The 22,451-nt window shown below is 40.0% G+C and overlaps 1 protein-coding gene across 1 annotated transcript in view; it reads right to left on the reverse strand.

Moving 5' to 3' along the window:
* Nucleotides 1-19,618, reverse strand: part of cerkl (CERK like autophagy regulator) — a 27,148-nt gene extending 7,530 nt beyond the window's left edge. Inside the window, exons 1-7 of the mRNA XM_078262371.1 lie at nt 19,533-19,618; nt 18,483-18,713; nt 9,245-9,376; nt 7,977-8,040; nt 5,637-5,767; nt 5,441-5,515; nt 1,445-1,622 (exon numbers count right to left, since the gene is read on the reverse strand). Of these exons, the coding sequence (XP_078118497.1) occupies nt 1,445-1,622; nt 5,441-5,515; nt 5,637-5,767; nt 7,977-8,040; nt 9,245-9,376; nt 18,483-18,684 (782 nt within the window). The 5' untranslated portion in view covers nt 18,685-18,713; nt 19,533-19,618. The remainder of the gene's footprint in view (nt 1-1,444; nt 1,623-5,440; nt 5,516-5,636; nt 5,768-7,976; nt 8,041-9,244; nt 9,377-18,482; nt 18,714-19,532) is intronic.
* Between the last annotated feature and the right edge of the window lie 2,833 nt (nt 19,619-22,451).

Raw genomic sequence — 22,451 nt, forward strand, 5'->3', positions numbered from 1 at the left:
CATTTCCTAATTATATGGCAATCCATCCATTACGCTGCTGGGATGGCTAAAAATGTACTTTTGAATTATGTAACTTTTTGTGACATGTTTTATTTATTTATAAGACTCTGAATCCAAGTCAATTTTGAATTAATATATTTAATTATATATTATAATAACCAAAATCATTATTTTGTCTTAGAGGCTTTTAAAGGGTTAATTAGGATTCAGCGAAGTCACACAATAACACAAACAAACTAACAGCCGCAGTGGTAGACCAGCAACTCCAATGTTCTGCAAGGTAATATTACTGTTCTGTTCTCGTGGGTCTGAAGAGATAAAAAACAGCTTCAGTTCCCTGTCGGAAAGGGCTGTCTGACAGTAAGGTAAAGCTGTGAAAATATTCTAAATATAGTGTACACCTAAACTAATTAGAGATGCACCGATTACAACTTTCTAGGCCGATTCCGATTTCTTTGAGTTAGGCCAGCCGATACCGATTTTAGCCGATTCCGATTTCATTTTTTCTAACCACTTTACAGCACACACAAATATTAATTTTCTATCTTTTCTTTAATAGAACATTTTGCACAGAACATAGAACATTTTTTAACAGATAATGATCACTATAAAATAGAACTATATAAATTACTCCTGGTGTGGGAAATTCACACACATCTAAAGTGCAACGTTAGAACCATTTCCTTCTTTTCACATCCAATATCCAACTAAAAAAATGTGATTTTGGTTTTTGGTGACGTCCCTCCACGCCCTACTTTTTCCTTGCAGGTGTTGCATATTGCAAACTTGTTATCTTCTGCACACACGCTGAAGAATTTCCAAACAGCTGACATGTTGCAGGTTAATTCACGAGGTTCCCTACATGTGTGAGAGTAGCGCGGACACGCGCTTCACACCGCGAGCGGGTACGCGCGACACACGGCGGAAAAGTTGAGAGAAAGGAAAAAGAGACTGTGCTGTCACATCCATGTGTGCGTGCGTCCTTGAAAACTGTAACACGTATAACTTATGTTGTCAGTTAATTGTGGCATTGACCGGCATGAAATCGGCATATGTCACACTGCCCTGCCGGTCGCCGGTCATGGCCGAGCATGTGCATCTCTAAAACTAATGTTGATTGTTTTTTTAGGTTGGCCTAGTTTAGGTGGCTAAAATACGTTTAGTTGCTGCCCCCTTCTGCAGAAGTAGGTTACATTGCTTAGCTTGTGTGTCGGTCCTCCTGTGTGCTTATTCAAACTGGGGACGTGCTGACCGCCATCTGTAGGTAATACACTGAGTATGGATAAGTACATCGTACAACCCCACTTAAAACTATCCGAATTATCCCTTTAAAATCTGAAGAACATTTGACCTCCATCCTTGGACCCTTAAAAAAAACTAAATTCAACTTGCTCTATGTCAAAAATTGTGCATGTGTATATTTGTGTGTGTATGTGTGTGTTACCTCAGCCTAGCCAGTGTCTTCACCAGAGCGTACTCTCGTCGCCGCGACGAAGGCATCCACCTCTTCTTCTCTGCCCGAGCTAAGCTTCGGCCACCGAAGCCGAACATGGCGGAGAAACCGAAACACACCAACTGTCCGAGAGACGAGAAGCTGCACATGTCCACCTGCTGCAGGTGACCTGCAGACAGACAGACGGTAGTAAATTAAATACTGATGAATTATATTTTAATTATGAATATTAATACACACACACACACACACACACACACACACACACACACACACAGCCTGTAAGAAGGCCAAGTGGTCGTATGGTGAGGTCTTTAATATTCATGAGAAGCAGCACAAATATCGGCGACAGAAAGAGGTCAGTGTGCGTGTTAATATCTATAAATTTCAGTGGAATCACATGGCAGCAGAGTGACCAGTCTCTGGTCAGTCCAGTTTGAGCAGTTTCTGAAGCAGCATATTTAAGAATACATTTGCATTTTAGGACTTAGGACAAATGTGTCCCTCTCAGTGAAAGTGAAGGTTAAAATACAATGTTCTTTTTTATGACAGAGTGAACGCACACAGAGAATGGGCAGTAAGACGAGACAAGTTCCTTTTTATGTTTTCAACTTTTTTGTGAAATTTTCCTTTAAATTACTTTAAATGCTGTGAAAACCCCTAAAACTATCAAACTCCATCAGCAGGTTAAGGCCACAAGATGCAGCTGAAAACAATTTCAGTAAATCAAGCATTTGTTAGATTTTTTTTATGGCTTATTTTCCCACAGCCTCTGAATGCAGCACAAACTGTAGAAGTAACTGGAATGAAAATATAATCGACAAGATTTCACCATCACGACCATTTAGTCAGATGCTCCACACATGCTCACACACACGCACGCACACATGCACGCACGTACGCACACACGTACGCACGCACACACACACACACACACACACACGCACACATGCCATCTGGCCGCATACCTGCTGTAACCTACTGAACTGCTATCTCCCCACCTGTCTGTCTGACTGAGTGCCAGTCTGTCTCTCTGGATAGAATCTGATTTCCTCTCCATATGGCGTGTGTGTGTGTGTGTGTGTGTGTGTGTGTGTGTGTGTGTGTGTGTGTGTGTGTGTGTGTGTGTGTGTGTGTGTCAGTGAGATCAAACCTGCAGCGCTTCTTAAAGGTGCAACCAATATTTATTTTCACCAGCAGGTAATAAATATACTGGAGAGTTTCCACCTGCTTGGAAAGACGCGGTTGTGCTTCCTATGTTTAAGGGCGGTGATCAGGCTGACCTAAACAATTACAGGCCAATTTCCATCTTGCCTTGTATGTCTAAGATTCTGGAAAAACTTGTCAACAAACAACTAACCAAACACCTTAATGTGAACGGTATCATCTCCGGAGCGCAGTCTGGCTTTCGATCTGGGTATGGTTGTGTTACAGCTACCACAAAGGTAGTCAATGACATTACATCCGCATTAGATACCAAACAACACTGCGCTGCTATATTCATTGACCTTGCCAAAGCTTTTGACTCTGTGGACCACAATACACTCATTCACAGACTTAGCAGCATTGGTGTCACTGATCACTCACTGGTTTGGTTTTCCAATTATCTCTCTCACCGGGTGCAACGTGTAAGATTTGAAAACCTTTTCTCCCATTCTCTCCCGGTCACCAGGGGTATCCCCCAAGGCTCCATACTTGGCCCCACACTTTTCTCAATATACATTAATAATATTCCTCAGGCAGCTGGCAATTCACTCATTCACTTATATGCTGATACAATTCTTTATGCCACTGGTCCTTCCTCTGATACTGTTCAAACTACTCTGCAAGATAGCTTCTTCCAACTACAGCAGTCTTTTTCCCAACTCAAACTCACTCTCAATATCTCCAAAACTAAAGTCATGTGGTTTTACCGTAAGGGTACTATGCCTTCTCCCGCCCTTAACATTACCACCTTCAAGGGGGCTATCCTTGAACAAGTCACTGCATATAAATACTTGGGCGTCTGGTTGGAAACTTCACTTTCTTTCTCCATCCACATATCAAAGCTGCAATCTAAGGTCAAGGCCAAACTCTTTCTTTTACAGAAACCGCTCCACTTTCACCACATCTGCCAAACTCCCGCTCATTCAAATGACAATTCTACCCATGTTAGATTATGGTGACACTATATAAAGGGTTGCTTGCAAGAAAACTCTATCAATACTCGACACTCTTTACCATTCCGCTATCAGGTTTGCCACAAATGCCCCCTTCAATACACACCACTGCACCCTATATTCATCTGTCAACTGGCCCTCCCTTCACATTCGCCGTAAGATTCACTGGTTCACTTTCATTTACAAGACCCTTCTTGGCCGATCACCTCCTTACTTAGGTCACCTGCTGCAGCCAAAGTCTGTCATATACAATACCCGGTCCTCACTTCATCTTCAATTAAGCATTCCCAAAACCAACTCTGCCTCTGGTCTCGCATCTTTTCAATCTGCTGCAGCTCACGACTGGAATGCTCTGCAAAAGATTCTCAAACTGGACAAACTAATTTCCATTTCATCCTTCAAAACCATCATATCATCCTTGTTCATGGACATATGCAGTTGCTTCTCTACATAATAATTTTTCCAGCTAAATATTTAAATGGTTTCTCCCTCTCTTACTCACCCATGTACCTGTGCACTTATCTCGTTACAAGTGTTTATTGTTTTCTGTGTAGTATTTCAAATTGTATTTTATGTAATTTCTAAACTGTATGTATTTCTAATGTATTTATTATCTAGCCCTCCTTCCCTTTCCCTAAGTGGCTATGCCACTTGTCAGGCCGCCATTGTAAATAAGAACATGTTCTTAATGACTTGCCTCTAAAAATAAAGGTGACATTTCTTTTTCTGTAGCTTCATATGCACCATACAGACATGAGAGACACTCTGAGGTGTGCTGCCAGTAACAGACAGTTCAGGTACTGTATGTTTACCTTGGTTAACCTGTAGTCACCTATCCGTGGGAACAGCTTCCTGCATGGGAAGTTTAACTGTTTTCTATTGTTTAGGAATTAAATACGTGCCACTGAATACTCCCATCTGTCTCTCACACTCTCTCACACACACACACACACACACACACACACACACACACACACACACACACACACACACACACACACACACACACACACACACACACACACACACAGCTTCCAGTGTTAATTAGTTCATTCATTCAAACACAGCTGATTGGTCAGAAGGTTTACCTGAGAGGTGAAGGGGGCGGGGCTACAGTGAACAAAGTAAACCTGTGATTTAGATTGAAACTGATCCTGCTGTTAGACATCTGTCTGTCTGCTGCCTCCAGAGTCTAGTCACACCGCCTGTCTGTACATTTGTTTGTTCTCAAACTGTCTGAGTGACCATCACCCAATCACAGCAAAGCTCAACAAGAACACAAGCTTCTGATTGGCTCCCTGTGAGTTGCTCAAAGTAAATTTAATTAGAACAACGATTGAGAAGTGACTATAAATTTAGAACTGGTAGAATCCAACCAGATGACATGAGTATAGCTCTAAAACACACACAAAAAAAGTATGTGGCTATAGATTTGAGAAGAGGTAGAACCCACAGAGTAAAAGGTACTATAGATTTTAACAAGGTAGACCTGATCCAGAATGGTGTGACTATAGATACAGAATAAGTAGAACCTCCTTAGGACAATGTGACTGTAGATCTAGAACAGGTAGGATTCACCCAGGAAGACAGGATGACAAAAGTATAAACATAGAACAGGTAAAACCTACCTGGGGCCCTGTGACTATAGATGTAGAACAGGTAAACCCAACTATACCCAACAGGTAAATGTAACTATAGACGGAACAGGAAGAACCTACCTAAGACAGTGTGACTATAGATATAGAACAAGTATAACCCACAATAGCCAATGTGACTATAGACCTATGTAGGATGTTGTACCTACAGATGTGGAACAGGTAGAACCTACCTAGGACGATATGCAGGGCTGCAGTGACTGGATCTCTGACTCCGTGAACAGAACAGGAAACCACGTCTGTAGAACCTGTATAGATGAACAGACAAAGATCTGATAAAACACGCTGTCTGGCAGTTTCTACATAATGTCAATATGTGTTTCTGCATAGTGTGTGTATCTATATGAGGGTGTGTGTTATCTCTCTCACCAGCAGGAATGATTCCAAGAGGCAGCACTGGTGTCACTGGTTTCTCTGGAGAATCAGCATCCAGTTGAGCTCTGAGGACCAGAGCATGACACAGCTCCGCCACTGAACCGTCCCCACCAACACACACAACCCTGACAGACAGGTGGATGGCCAGGTAGAGTCAAACAGGTAGAAAATGATTTATGTCTTTGTAGAGTTGTCTCAGTCATCCAGGTCCAAATACAACTATCCTCTGGACTTTTATTGTGAAGTTTAAGACATTTTTTTCACTGATCTAAACTTTTGAGGGCAGACGAGAAATCCAGTGAATAAAAGTGTTTTATTTTTGGCATCTTGAACTCAAGTTCATGGTTATCCAGCAGGGGGCATGGCTTCTCCACAGGACCATTGCTGAATATTTACTTACTGACAATAGCACTCAACAGGGCTGGGGTATCATCAAGCCTCAATACTTTTGGGTACCGACCAAAATTTGTGTAGTACCAAAACTGTCAAAAACGTAACGCTGGCACTTAATGTCACATTCCTAGTCTTGTTTTCTTAAAAATCCTAATCCAAACTAAAATTGTGTCCATTTTAGACTTTATTTTATTGAGATGGAAAGACAACATTTAACATTTGAAAACCTTTTGTTAAATCAAAAAATAATATTTCTCAAAGTAAGGTAAAGAAAGTATTGCTTTGTCATCTGTATTAAAACTCAAGTATGAAAACATTTATAAATGATACCCTGTCCTAATAATACATTTCTTAAACTTCACAATAAAGATCCAGTGAATTGTTTTACTTTGGGACAGACAGAAACATAAACAGGAAGGTGGAAACTCATTTAACTTAAATAATCAGTAGAAGGATCAATGCTTCAGTTTGTATTTGTATTTATATTTATTATAAGGATGATTATTATACTGGACGACCAGCTAGTTTTCCTGGGGTCCAGGAAAGTTTCAGGTCTTCAGTCATGTTTAAAAAACATTTGCATTAGCAGTAAAAGAAAACTAGATTAAAACATGACAATACAAACTGAAATATTTACAGTTCTAGTGAAAGTGAACACATGTTTAATTTTGAAAGGGATCAATAACTGTTAGGGCTGTAGCTAATCTTGATTACCATGTCCTCTAATTTGGTTAGTTTTTTTTTTACAATTATATACTTGAACAGTTGAATGCATTTTTCAAATACTCACAAAAATCTAGTAGAGTATGGTTGGTGGCTAGTCAAAAGTGTTTTAGGGTTGTTTCTCAGTATGAATATTGTTATATTATGGGCTCAGATTTTGTGCAGGTGAGGTTTTTTTGTATTATTATTATTATTATTATTAGTAGTAGTAGTAGTAGTAGTATGGAAGTAGTAAGAGACAATAATATTAATCATAACTTGTTTTTTTGACAGATCTGTCCATGCTTTCAGAAGCTCATTAAAAAGCGAGAAGGCTCATCTTCAGAGTTCGTGTTTCCAGTAAATGTGAGGTAAACAGACTCCGCCCCCTCCCCCTCCTCCTGTGAATGGGATTACCTGAAGCTCTGGTCGCCACGGTGACAGCCAGCCTAATTGGCAAATGTAGGTTTCAACCAAATCCTCACCACACACACACACACACACACACACACACACACACACACACACACACACACACACACACACAGCAGCTAGCTTAGCAACGCTGAGCTAATCTTCTCTAAGCACATTAAGCTTTATGAAGGCTGAGCATAAAAGCTGCTTACACACACACACACACACACACACACACACACACACACACACACACACACACACACACACACACACACAGGGACCATCACAGATAGTGATGATAAGAGTTTGATCAGTATTTTGTATTTGTGTACTTGTTGTGTTAGGTATTGTTGTATTATTTGTATTTATTAGCGAGATTAAAGTGTAACATATGTTTTGATAATACAAAAAATTAAACATGAATCTTTGTCTTGGTTGTTCACATATGTAAACCAAACAGGGTTATGTAAGAATGAAATATATGACTAACTAGCTCTACACTGAAATACAAGAACATCACTTCTTCTACATGGATCATCAGCTGGTGAGGATATTACTTTTAGCCTGTTAGCTTTAGTTTCAGTCTTTTAGAACAATACCATGTATGTAGCCATCAGGTGCACATTTAATACTTGTTTGATACTGGACTACTAAACATCACTATCTAACTTACATGAAAGAATAACATCAGAATATTAGAAGAAACACCATTTTATGTCGCTTTTCTGCAATAAATATATAGCAGGAAATCACTGACATATTCACAGGCACGTACAGTAATCAATTTAAAATCCCAGGAGAGAAAGAGAGAAGCTAACTAACCCATCATATTCATCCAGCTTGCATTCCTTCATCACTGAGAGAGCATGACCCTTCCTCTCTGTCACTGGAGAGAGAGAGACAGATAGAGAGACGGGAGGAGAGACAGGAGGAGAGAGAGGGAAACAGATGGAGAGACATTGAGATGGACAGAGATAAAGTGTTTATGTATGTGTGTGGTCATGTACGTAAGTGTGTGTTCAATGGCTGCCAAAAAAAAAATGGGACAACAGATATCACACCATCTGCTGAGAGGAAGAGAAACGGGGGAGAAGAGGGGAGGATATGAGGAGGAGGAGGAATGAAGGAGAGGAGTGGAAACCAGGAGAAAAGAGGAGATGAGACAAGGATAAAAGAAAAAAGATGAGGAGAAGAGGAAAGGAGCAGGGAAAACATGAAAGTAAAGAAAACAAGGAGAAACAAGGAGATGAAAAGAGGTGACACGGAATGTAAAGATGAGAGGAGATAAATAGGAAAGTAGAGAGGAGAGGAAATGAAACAAGGGTGGAGTGGAAGCAGAAGAGGGTAGGAAACAGGAGAGGAGAGGAAAGGAGAGGAAACAAGAGGAGAGAAGACTCTTTTGTATCTTCTCAGAAGAGGTAATGAGCAGTAAAAGGGGATGAAAGGAGAGGAAAAAAGAGGACAGAATAGGAAACAATGAGAAAAGAGGAGAGTGGAGGAAACAAGAAAGGAGAGAAGAGGAAACAAGGAGAAAAGAGGAAATAATGAGAGGAAAGAAGAGCAGATATGAAACAAGAGGATGAGAGAAGAGGAGAGAAGAAGAGAGAAGAGGAGAGAAGAGGAGACAAGGAGAAAAGAGGAAACCATGAGAGGAAAGAATAGAGGAGAGGTTTGGTTTTAAAAATCCCTTTATTTAACCATTGCAGGGAGAAACTATATCACTGTCACTAAATACAGGCTAAAATGGAGAGGAGAGGAGCAGGTTTTCTCCCTATCCCAACAGATGGACTAAGCTCCGCCCCCTGTATCAGGTTACCTAGCAACCAGAGACTGCCATTAACGCTGACCTTTGGACACACACACACACACACACACACACACACACACACACACACACACAGCATTGTCTTCTCTAATATCAATAAAGGAGGGACAGTTAAAAATTCACTCCAACAGTTCTGCTGCACTTACACATAATTGTGTTACAATACACATAAGGTGTGACATCATCCGAAAGGTATAAATAATAATAATCACTATTATTTGTCGCAAAGACGATAAATGATAAATTAACAAGTGGGTGGACTAACCAGTGATGTCAGTGCGGACGTCAGCCATCTTGAAAAGTGGAGCCACATGTTCTCTGTAGATGTGTACGGCCTCCTTCTTGTGGCTGCTGGGGTTGATGAACACCTTAAGATACCTGGGACGACTGCTGGACCCTACACACACGCACGCACACGTGCGCATGCACACACGCACACGCACACACACACACACACACACACACATATACATTTTTAACATAATGTTCTGCATTGAAAATGGTCTGTTTTTAGCCTTGCTAGCGTTCCCCAGAGGATGAATCCTAACAGAGAAGTGTCTGGCTGCACCCATTATCATTATGCTATATAAGAAAAAACATTCTGGCTTGTTTGTATTTCTTTTAACCAATCACAATCGCCTTGGGCGACACTAAGCCCCAGATGCAGTGGCGATGCCCTTGCAAAATACTGTAGATAGTGAAAGGGGAGGAGAGAGTTTTTTGCCTATTATGTTCACTTTCCTCTGCAGCTCTACTTCTGAGTAGTTAACTGATTTGCCTGATGTGTTTATTTAAATGTATTTGCATTTTTTGTCAACTAGCATATTTAAATTTGATCAAGGCTGCAATATATATATATATTATTTTTTTTATCAATTAAACTGTCTAATCTTTTTTGGACTGTTGTTTGGTCATATAAATGCTGCGGAATTTTGATTTTTCATGATTTTCTAATATTCTATCACCAGTAAAATTAGTGGATTAATTGAAACAATAACCAACCGATGAATTCATAAAAGAAATAATCATGGATGAATTATAGATTGAAATGTACTTGAAGAGAAGGCACCTGTATACTGTTCTAACATGGAGGAGGCCTGTTTGATGCTAAATATTCAGAATATCGTTTACATCACCAACGCACGTGTGGTTACATGGTATCTACTCCAAACTGCCACACACACACACACACACACACACACACACACACACACACACACACACCCCTGACCCCCCTGTACAGCTCATCATTAGGCAGATTTAGAGACTGCAATATAAATCCCCATAGACCAGCACAGATCAATACACACACACACACACACACACACACACACACACACTAGCTCCATTATCCAGATCATTACTATAATCTGCTCCCAGAAGGCTGTGACCTCGCCCTGTTAATGACCCCCCCACACACACACACAGTGCACCTCCTGCCATCACTCATACCACACAGCTCTGACCAGGTTCTTAGGAGTTCCTGTGAGGAGTAACCCAACACCCCCACAACTCTTCTCTCTACTGGAACCCCACCATAACCAGAAGCTCCACCCATTTGGTGCCCTCCAAAAAATGTAGACACAACCCTAACCAACATTACTCCACTACAGCATTTGTAGACTAAAACGTTAATTTCTACCCTGGTTGACAAGTGTCACATCCTTGAGAATGGTAAAAGATACCTGCAGCTGCCCTGTGTTGATGGCACTGGGGACCCCATCTAACTACCCAACTTGGACAAGGTCCCATGGCACACACTGTCCCCATCTTGCACACACTGATTGTTCATATATTGTTTTTAGTTTTGTTTTTCCGTATTTAATGTTTTGTTTGTTTGTATCTGTCTAGTCAATGGTGATGTCCTGTGTGGATGTGCCGAGGTTGTGTTCATTGTTCTATGTTGCTGCAGAACAGGAACCTTTTATTGTAACTTAATTGTTGCTTTTAAATTTTCCTAAACTCAGGAACTAAAAGTCCCTTTTGCACATCACTGTTTGCTTTTCCACCACATCTGAAGAGCCATTAAGATTAGGCAAATAATACACATGACTGAGTCATGTGTTGTTCTTTGTATTGAGTGTTGCGTAACTCTGTTGTTTGAGTGGCTGTAATGAATGACTGTAAACTAAAGTTGCAGAAATGAAAAAGGAGATGTACAAGCACCGGTCTTCACGGTGGATGATCTGCTGAGAGTATTATTTATGTCTGCGTTACACAATTAGCAAATCAAGTTTTATTTCTCTTGTTCACTCGCTTTGTTTTCTCATTGAAGCTCCTTCTTTCTCATTCACTGCCTAGCTCTATTGACCAGCACTGCTTCATAAAAAATGTGTGACACATCTACACCGCATCCAAACATTAACATTAGAGTCACTGGAGCAGCAGCAGCGACTGTGACACACCGCTCAAGGAGGCTATTAAGGTACTTTTAAACACATGGCGCCCAATTGCTGCAATTATAGTGTCAACATTCGTACTCCTTCTATGCGTCATAACATAGTCACATCTGAACACACAGCCGTGATACACATATTTTTAGATTTAGTGTTTCTTACACTTCCTGAGTATATTGTTATATTTCATGTTCATCACGAATAAACATTCATAAATCTGCTTAGGACATCATGGAAAAAAGATGCTCCTTATATTTCAAGCAGTTGCCTGAGAAGTGATTAGTTGCCTGTACATCCATGAGTACATTGCAAACACAAACAGCTAATTCGGCATACTTTTTGTCCAAATTAATTTTAAAACCAAATTTGACAAAAAAATTAACACATAGACAAAAAAAACAGGGTTCAAGTTGTAGGCCACATCTAACCAACTTTCTTTTTTACAGCAAGTATATTGTTTATAGAAGCAGATTAATGCCCATGGTGTTTATGATACAATTATTTAAAATTTGTCAAAATCACTGTTACGTCACTAAAGGAAAATAGTGACCCTGAACGCCTAAACTGGGCCTCTCTGTCTCTGTCTCTCTCTCTAAGTGACTGTTGCATGATTAATGCTCACACGCACGTGCGCGCGCGCACACACACACACACACACACACACACACACACACACACAGTCTCATAGGAGATGAGGTCATTCAATTTGTTGATATGTTTCTAAGAAGAACAGACAGACAGGTACATGTATAGAGATCAAGTATCCATCAGATCATCTCCCAGCCTCGGCCAGCTGCAGGTTGCTATGGCACTGCTAAAACGTTACCATGGTAAACAATCCCAGAGTTGTCAAGAAGAAGTGTTGAGTTTCTGACAGAGAACTGAAGACTGAGGCTGCTGGATGTTGTTGACAAAAACAGATTATATTTTGGTGCAGACGCCATCTGAAGTCAACGGACAGAAGTAATCAATTAAAGGCTTTAAATGTCCAAATGAGGCGGTTTACAGATGTTTTATAGACACAAGACTTAAAGGGAAATTCTACTATTTGTAGAGCTTAAACAATTAGTGAGTTAAACATAGTTGAATGGCAGAAAATGTATCTAAAGAATAAAATGCAAATTTATATTTCCATCCACTTCTGTAATGCATATATTTGGAGTTGGTTCATAGAGATAAGCAGTAGTTGGCACTAATAATCCAGTCAGGTGCCATTTTACCAATGCAGAAGAAGAGCGCACAACTAGATGTGCCAGTCAGACTACAAATAGTGGAGGAAAAATACAGAAGACATGATGTAAATATGACATTTCTGTTCCATGTATTAATGTGAGAAACGTTACAGTCTCCTAATTGTTCCACACAGATCTGCCATTATTTTTTTCTCTGCAATGGAAAGCTTTAAGTAGTTACATTTAAGTAAAATGCTTCATGTGCGTTGTGATTATTTTGCCAAGTCTGTTTCCATTGCACTCTCTCACATTTAGCTTTTATCGTTTTATGATCATAATCTAAAATCCAAAATATTGGACAAATAAAAATGTTGACCTGATGGTGGCGGTAGATGAGACGTTCAGGGATCACCAACGTTATTACAATTCATCCTGAGGGGGGCATGAATATGGGGATCACCAAAGTTAGTAGGATTCATCCTCTTGGGACCACGAATGTCTGTACAAAATATCATGCCTGGTAGTTGTTGAGATATTTCTATCTGGACCAAAGTGGTAGACCGACTGACCCTGCACACCTAGAGCCACACAGCTAGCAAGGCTTAAAAGGAAAAGTTTATTTACAGTTCATCTTACTTTAAACCTACCCTTCTCATTTGAAGTAAAATCACTCTCTGACATACAGTACAGGCAAATCCTAAGCAACTTTTGAGTTGCCAGGTTGCATTAAAATCAGAGTGTAAAATAAAGGGAATATCAAAGTGTTTGGCCTCTGATACCATCTGTATATTTACAGTACTGGGTGGGTGGAGGTGGGGTATGAATGTGTGCTGCTGTACAATACATTTTATTTCCTGACAAACTAATAAAGCCTCTAACCTGAATATAAAAGAGAGAGACAGAGAGGTAGACAGGTTTCTCTCCTCGCGTCACTATGGAGACACTCACTGACTTCATGGATACACCTGTTAATATGTAACACAGAGCTGCACACACACACACACACACACACACACACACACACACACACACACACACACTCCGTGAACCGTCTCATCATGTAAAAAGAGACGATAGAAGAAAGCAATAATAACTCACAGTTCGTGTTGGTCGCATGTCCAGTAGTAAAACCCTCAGTAAAAACAATATTGTTGTGTTTATTACTACAGTATTTGTTGTTTGTTGTTCATCTGTGATTCAGTTTGTTTGTTGCATTTGAATCTTGATGTTTAAGACTTTGAGAATAAAGTCATTATTTTAGGAGAGAAAGGTCACAATTAGAACTGAAACGATTAGTCGATCGGCAGCTATTTTGATAATCAAATCATCGTTTAAGTCTTTTTCAGAGAAAAATAACACGATTTTAAAGTTTCAATTTCTTTTTTTTTAACATCTTTTAGCATTTTAAAGACCAATTGATTAATCAAGAAAATAATCTGTCATGGTTTTGAGTTTGAGTTTCTGTTGGTTTTGAGGTTCTGTTCTTGTTTCCTGTTTTGTTGTGTATTTGTTCTGTTTTCTGTTGTAGCCCGTGTTTTTTCCCTTCTCTTGTTTAGCTGTAGTTCCTGTCTTGTTTTCCCATGTGGGTCTGTATGTTCTGTTTCCTGTTTTATTTTGATAGTCTGTTTTCTGTCTTGTCTAGTTTTGCTTCCTGTGTTTTCCCGCCTTGTCTGATTGTCCTGATGTGTTCTACCTGTTGTGTCATCTGTCCCTTGTTAGTCCTCGTTATCCTGTGTATTTAGTCTTTGTGTTTCCCTTGTCTTGTGTCAGGTCATTGTTTGTAGTTTTCTTTCTTCTGTTTCGGCGTGTACTGTTGGTGTATTCTGTTTTGGATTCTACCCTGTTATCACTGCGTTTGGATTTTCTGTTCATTTGTTTTTTTTTCCACATTTTTGGAATTAGTTTTGCCAGCTGCATTCTGGACTTGCTCTGTTGGTATGAACCTTGCTTTTTGTTGAATAAATCCTCTGCTCAACCTACCCTTGGCTGTGCACTTTGCATTTGGGTCCAAACCTCACCTTTCCCTGAAGATCGTGACATAATAATAATAATAATAATAATAATAATAATAATAATAATAATAACACTATTATAAAGTTGCATTTTTTTCTTTGTGTCTGTTGGGTGTTGATTTTTACTGGCCAAAAGGAATGGGTTAAGATAGCTGGTTCCATTTTGGAACTGGTTCTCGGACGGCAAAATACCCAGATTTAGGATTTTTCATTCCTTTTATTGCTCCAAAAGACTCTCTGGTTCTGCTGCATCAATTTCGGCTTCTTATTTGTTTTTCACTGTCTATCGTGAGTCCGACAATGTTGTACGGTAGTGCAATGTTAAATCAGTTGAGTACTCTTATTCACCACATAAATAGTACACGTAAAGACCTTCAGTATTTGGAGTAAGTAGCTTGTGTACAGTAGGCGGCATCTGTTAATTGAATGTGTCTGATACATTCAATGAACATTTTATATATTATGCTGCTCATCTCAGTTTCAACATGCATTACACTAAAAACACTAGTGTTTTTGCCCTTTCAGCCAAGAAAAAAGTGATTAGACATCTTTGAGTTGCAATTATTTTAGCCTTTTGAAAATGTTGAAGGGAAAATCTATTACGATTCTATCAGGGATACGAAAAGATTTGGATTCGATAAAATGCTACCGAACCACATCCTTCCTGGCAACATAGTGAGTTGATGGCGTCATTTGACCTTAAGATACCTTACAGTACCACCCGACTGACCACCGCCACCTCCCACTGATTTCACTTTGTCGCTGTGAACCCAAACTAACAGCTCTGTAAGCGAGCAGAAAACTGACATTGGATTGACAAGACAATTGATCTGGGAGGAGTCGCGACGGCCACTGGTGGCCTGGGCGAGCTCAGTTTGGCCGTCCCGTGAGCTCCGCCGCCGCCACTGGCCTGTCAGTCTGTTGTGCTGTTAAACAACTGCAGTCAATCCATCCCGCCATCTGACTGCGTGTATGGAGACAGACTTTATACAGCATCACTGCTCGCCTTTTGTCACTCTGACCGCCATTCACTCTCTGCACAGCGTTCTGCAGCTGCTTCACACAGCAAACAACGCTCTGGAAACAGAAAGTGTCTGCTCTCCGCTAGCCATTGTGCAGCTAAATGTTTGGACCTGGCTGCGGTGTCGGCAGCGGCGGGACTGCCCGCTCCACGACGCCACGATTCACACAACAATACGCTTTTCAAACTGACCTCTGGCTGGAAAATAGGCTTAATATCCGCACAGCAGCAAAGCGACTGACTGTTTACCTTTCACACACACACACACACACACACACACACACACACACACACCTCCGCCGCGGTGTGTAAAGTCACAAAAGCCGTCACAGTTTGATGTGCAGTGTGACCACGCGAGCTGACACACGACCTGTGAGCCATTCACGTGTGTGTGTGTGTGTGTGTGTGAGAGAGGCCAAAGACAACCACTTAAAGAAGTTGTGACTTTGCTGCAGGGCCTCATGGGTAATCTGGTTTGACGGACAGGCAGACGGATCGACAGACAGGTGACCAGCGATAACGTGTCAGACCGATGCCATGGTGACAGAACGATGGTGACTGTGTGTGTGTGTGTGTGTGTGTGTGTGTGTGTGTCCTTTGACCTCTTCATTTATGGATAGCTTGTAACGTCTCTGTTGCAGTCGACATAGGAAAAAAACCTGAAATGTAAAGTGGGTTTTGTGTGAGTTAAATCCATACAACCAGCACTCTAACATTTCTATTGTGTGTTAGGTGTCAGCCAGGCACCGCCCACTACAGTGCACCTGCAAACCAGAGTCTGGGAACTTCAGTAGCTGCAACATCCAGAATTTTATCAATCTGGTTGTGTCAAGAAGGTTGCCTGAATTCATGCATTCTTATAGAGAAACAAGTTAAAAAATTATGAAATCTACACAAAGTTTTGATGGCAGACAGAGCTGAGGACGATTATATTATAAAGCTCATGTTAACTTCCTTTTCAGCAGAGAGAAAATCCCATTTTTACCGGCACAAGCTACTGGCAAGAATACATTGACATAATACCAGCTTAAAAAGTAGTTGGTGGCCACCGTGTTAGCAAGAAGCTGCCAGTTTATACCTTTTTCTATAAATATTTATCCAGCAGACACGGAGCAACATTAGCTTTAACCTGGAGTCATGTTTGTATTCACCTGATGAATTGAAGTGCAATATTTACTCTATTTTTAAAAACTAAATCTGTCTCTTTAGCTGCGGAATGCTCAACTTTCTTCACTTTGTTTTGTGGTACTGAGCAGGTAGTGTAGCTTATCAAAGCTTTTTTTAAGAGGTGTCTGCAATGGCTAGATTGATGAGAGCGTTGAGAGGAAAACAAAACAGTAAAGCTGCAAACTAAAAAACTAAAACAGAAAGAGGCTTTAGTGCTCAGAATAGCTGAGGAGAACTGCTCCTCTGTGGGTGTGTTACTACGAGGGACCCCTTTCACATTACTCATAGACAATGAATCCATTATTAATATAGAACTGTACTTATTAAATAAATAACTAGTGCAGCTTCAAAGGAATCATTTTACATTTTGGGCAATACATTTTATGTCACGGTTCTTCTGTTGAAGCCGTTTTTCGTTAATAAATCTTTTAACTCTTCCTGCTGCCTCTTCGTCTCCTCTCTGCACTTTGGGTCCAAATCGGCACCATTCTGACAGTATCTGTCATATAAGTTTTACACACACAATACAAGATTTATATCAAGTTTGGTATATATGTCTGCAGTTTTTCCCAGTTTGGTGTAGAAGAACTAGATTCAAGGTTCTGACCTCAAAACCATCCAACACCTTTGGGGTGAACTGGAACACCGACTGTGAGCCGGACATTATCACGCATCAATCGGTGTTGGACCTCACTAAAGCTCTTGTGGCTGAATAGGAGCAAATCCCTACGGGTGGTAAGTCTGAAACTAAAAGAGTGGAGGCTGTTACAGCAGCAGATTAATGCCCATGGTTTTGGAATGACCTGTTCAACTATTACATACAGGTGTAATATTTGTCTGTCCACATACGTTTGGCCTTCTAGTGTACATTATCTAAGATTTTAAATCTCTGCAGGCTGGTTTTCGTTGTGAGGTAAATTGGACTTGTTTGTGTAGACAGTAGTTTAGTTAATCTCTCTTGCAGACAACACAATTCAATTGCTTACAGCACTTTACTGAGTACTGCTGTGTCTCTGTGTGTGTGTGTGTGTGTGTGTGTGTGCATGCGTGAGTAATCTGTGTCTCTTTGTTCCAGTGGATTAGCAGATTAGCTCTACTGTCTGATGTAACTGTGACTCACCTCATTAAACTGAGTGATGAACAGGTTGATAGAAAGCAATGGAATTATAATCTGAGCAGCTAGCACTACAGCTAGCTAACCCTTAGACATGACAAATGTATACCTCGTGTATGCAAGTTTGATTCTCCTTTTATGCCAATGGAGGCCATCTGTAGAGATACAGTAGACAAAGTTGACTTTGTTTTATATGAAATCTGATTTGATTCAAAATTAAAATCTATCTACTTACCTACCTACTTTAGTGCTAAGAATAACATAATTACATAGCAGTGTGTGTAATCATCTTACAGTATGACGCTTATCAAAGTGCTGAGTCATGTTTCCACTGTATCTCAGCTCTTATGTAACACAGACAAGCTTTCAATCATACCATCAGCCTGGATTTTTTTTTTAATGAGTCCATCACATTAGACAGAGACTCCATGTGGGGCCAAGGAGGCTCCAAACTGTTTTGTTAAACTGATGTAGGCCACCCTAAAATGAAAAAGTGGCTTAATCCAAGTTTTCACTGGTCTCACTTGTTGGAAATGGATAACCTAAAAAATAAGTAAAACTCACAGTTTTTTGCACTTGTTCTTCTTTTACTGCATGACTGTCTGAATGTGAGTGTGTTACCTGTTAGCAGCTCCTTCAAGGTGTTGTACCAGGTGTGTATGTGTTCTACGGAGGCGTTGTGGAGGTGCACCGTGTCCTCCTCTAGCCTCCTTCCTCTTCTTCTGCAGCAGAACAGAGCCACGCCGAGCACGGGTCCCCCCGACTGCTGGCCTGCAGCTCGCCGCCGCTTCACCTTCACCGCGAAGACATCCTGCAGCAACATCACACCTGGCTGAAGCACGCACGCCTCACCTGCAGGGAGAGAGGTAGAGTTAACACACAGCACGTGAACACAAAACAAACTGCTCACTATTTAGTGAAAGTGCAGACTAGTTTGAAAGAATTGTGATGTCTGCGAACAATATTATTAGTAATAATAAAATAAACTCTGTTTTGTAGTTTAGAATTGTGTGGATAACATCTGTTTAGATGGCTGCAAAGAGGAGGTGTATTTTGTCCACCCCCCTTGTCAGTCAGGAAAATATGAAAGCATACTGCTACTGGTTGATCTGTGTTTACATTAAAGTAGCTATATGTAACTTTCAGTTTGTGTTGATTCTAGGCACCGCTTTGGACAAAAGTGGTAGTGTTTTTACCACACCTGCTGTCGTAAAGGTCTTTTCTTCAGGGTGCTGTATATGATCCACTGTAGATTACTGAGTTAGCGCCACCGGGAGGTCATATAGTCGCAATGAATATTTTGCTCAGACAGAAAATCATTCATTTACAATAACAGAATACGTTACAGATGCATCGTTGCATTTCAAGTGTTGCATACGGTAACTTAGCCTACTTTGGATGTATCGTGAGCTAAACTGGGTATTAAGAGATTGTCATAGCAACCAAAGTAGTAATAACTTATATAGCACATTTCATGAAACCCACGGACGCTTTACACAGGTACAGGGGGACAAGGGAAAAGAAAATAGTAAGCCAACACAAACACGGACTAATAGGAATAAAACGTCCTCACTAAATGGAAGGGGGGAGTAATTTAATCTAGGCTACTGGCGTACAACCACATTGCACATTTTAAAGTTATTTTATTAATGAAATAGACATATTACATACCTGAGGGTCAATTCGGGGATGTTTTTGAATCATTTACAATCCCGTAATTGTCTCCATCTGTTGAAAGCCCAAGTGTGACTCGGTTTTGCCCGTTGTCTTTCACTTTCCCTTTTAGCTTTTAGTTGTTCTTTGTTTAATTTCCTTCTTTTCTGTGATGGCCCTGCCCCAGTATCAGCCATAACTACAGCAGATAACTTCTGAAATAAAATTAAAATTAAATTAGGCCTACATAAAGACATCTCCTGTTACCTTTTACCTGCATACTTACTAACACAGGCTTTTCTGGTGTTCAGCCGAAATCTGTGACCTGTCAGAATGTGTTACTGTAGCGCCGTCTACCTGCCGTAAATCATTTTGTGACTTTGCGGTAAAAAAAAATCGGACCCGGGCAGAGGCATTAATAAAAACTAAAACTAGCGTTCTTTTCACTGTTAGTCTCGTTTGCTGTTACAGGTCATTTATGATCATCAGATTGAACATTACACAGTTTCAGAAACGTGTAAAAGTTACATATAGTCACTTTAAATAATACCATTAACGGTTTTAATCACTAATCCATTGATCAGCAGAACGCAGAGTAGGCCTACAGTAGCACCTGTCAATCAATGAGTGTAATCAGGGACAAATTCGGAAATCTGATCGGTCCATGTTCGATTAATCATCCAATCCTCTGAGGATGTCAGCAGGGCTCAGACAGCACATTTAGAGTTACATAACACACACACATGCACGCGCACACACACACACACACACACACACACACACACACACACACACACACACACACACACACACACACACACACACACATTTTATTCATGTAGCAGAGTCTGCCTGTTGTCTGTCCCAGTGGCCGACGGCGGTACTGCAACTAAAAAAAAATCCACTGAAGCCCGAATAATTTCCCCACCCTTATAACAAAAGAGTGTAAATTATTACTTCTTTTATTATGACTTTTGAATTAAACCATGACAATTCAATATTTCCAAAACTTTCCTACCTACTTACCAATGTGTAGGGCTGAAACAATTGATAAATTACTCGATAAGTCTATAAATAGAAAATTAACTATTTTAATAGAGATATAGATTTGTTCCTTCTAAAAACATTTAGTTTTGCAGACATCATTCACTCCTCTCTGTCCTGCTGTATTTTACAGATATGACAGAGCTACAGCCCCTCGACTCGCCTCTTCTGTCGAGCCGTGATGTTTAGTCTGCAAATGTCTAGGGTTTAAGGGAAAATCGTGTTTGTTGAAGGCCGCTAAAAAACTTAAATATTGAATAATTGAATCCTTATCTAAAAATATGAAGTGAGCCACAACATACTGCTGAGATATAGGCTCTGTTTCAAAGTTGTATTTTTAGTTTTTAGTGTAGTTACAAAGGTCAATGGGATTTTGAATGAGGTTTTCTAACTTCTGGAACAGAAGTTCTGATTTCACTTTAACTCTCTATGATTAAATAATCATAATAATTATAAAGAAACATTCTAACTTTGGTGGTTCCGGCTTCTGAAATGCTCACATTTTTCTGTTCTTCTTTTCTGTTTTATATCACTGTAAACTGAATAAATTTGAGTTTTTTTTTAACTTTTGGTCAGACAAAATAAGACATAAAGACGTCAGCTTGGATTCTGGGAACTTATGATGGACACTTTGTACTATTTCCTGACATTTTATCAAAAGATTTATCGAGAAAATAATGGCCAGATTACTTGGCAATTAAATGAATCATAAATTAATAATAAAACAAGTTTCAGACACATGTCACATCAGGGCGACAAACATCTGTACATGGAAAAACAAAATCCTTAATGAGATATTAATACACTACTACAATACACAGATATTAAAATCCATCCAGAATTTTTTTTATTATTTATTCATCCAGATTTAAACCTCTGATGTTTTGCTTTAATTATGGGCCACACCAGAAGTTTAAAAATGCTCTTATTATGGCTCAAGCTCTGTGTGTTGTGTCATTTCTTTTAATGATTAACCGACTGTTGTTAACACGTCCAATAATCAATAAAAGGAAATTGCTTGAACTACAACAAACATGTTGTCAAAGAACACAACACAATACAGTTTAAAATATATAGTAAACAGCTTTGAACCACTCAGAGAGGACAGATCCATCAGAGACTAGTTATATATGATGATAGCTGATTAACTCCCTCTCTCTGTGAATTACCCTCCTGCTGTTATCAAATACCAAAAACCCAAAACCACCCACCCCTCTTCCACCCGCAGAGGCCAGCGTCCATATGTCAGGGTCACAGTGTGTGGCAGTGGTCTGTCTGTTGTCATCACTTCATCCTCTGCTCATTGTGTTCATTTAATATTGTAAATAGTTCAAGTTATTTACTTTATAACTTTATTATTTGCTTATTTACACATCCAGCAGACCCAGAGCAACATTATTGTCCCTTTGCAGTTGCATTAGTGTCCACCTGACAAATGTAAGTCTAATATTCAATTTATTTTACCTCTAGTTTGGTCTACACCAACTCCTGAGTAGAATATCTGGTAAATGCTTAATGTTCTACTTTCTTCACCAGCTAGACACTAACTTTGTCAGTCTGCTGTCTGGTGCTGAGCAGGTAGTGTACAGTTGGTTTATCAGAGCTTGTTTGATGGAAACAGCTGCCTGCTGCTGGAAACAAGGTTGATGAAAGGTGGTGGAAGAGATCCAAAACAATAAATGTGCCATTAAACCAAAACTATGATGTGACACATAAAAGAGGCAAAAAAAAGCTTGGTTTGTTACAGAGAATTATCCCTTTTTATTAGGGATCAAGTTTTGTCGGCCAAGATCACAATCCGAGTCCTTTAATATTTGGTATCTGTCAATTCCGAGTTCTACGTATCCAATACCTTTATTTTGGACGAAAAAGGACGGTCAGTGCCGGCTTAAA

Source organism: Sander vitreus, chromosome 11 (assembly GCF_031162955.1).
Source record: "Sander vitreus isolate 19-12246 chromosome 11, sanVit1, whole genome shotgun sequence".
NCBI lineage: Eukaryota > Metazoa > Chordata > Actinopteri > Perciformes > Percidae > Sander > Sander vitreus.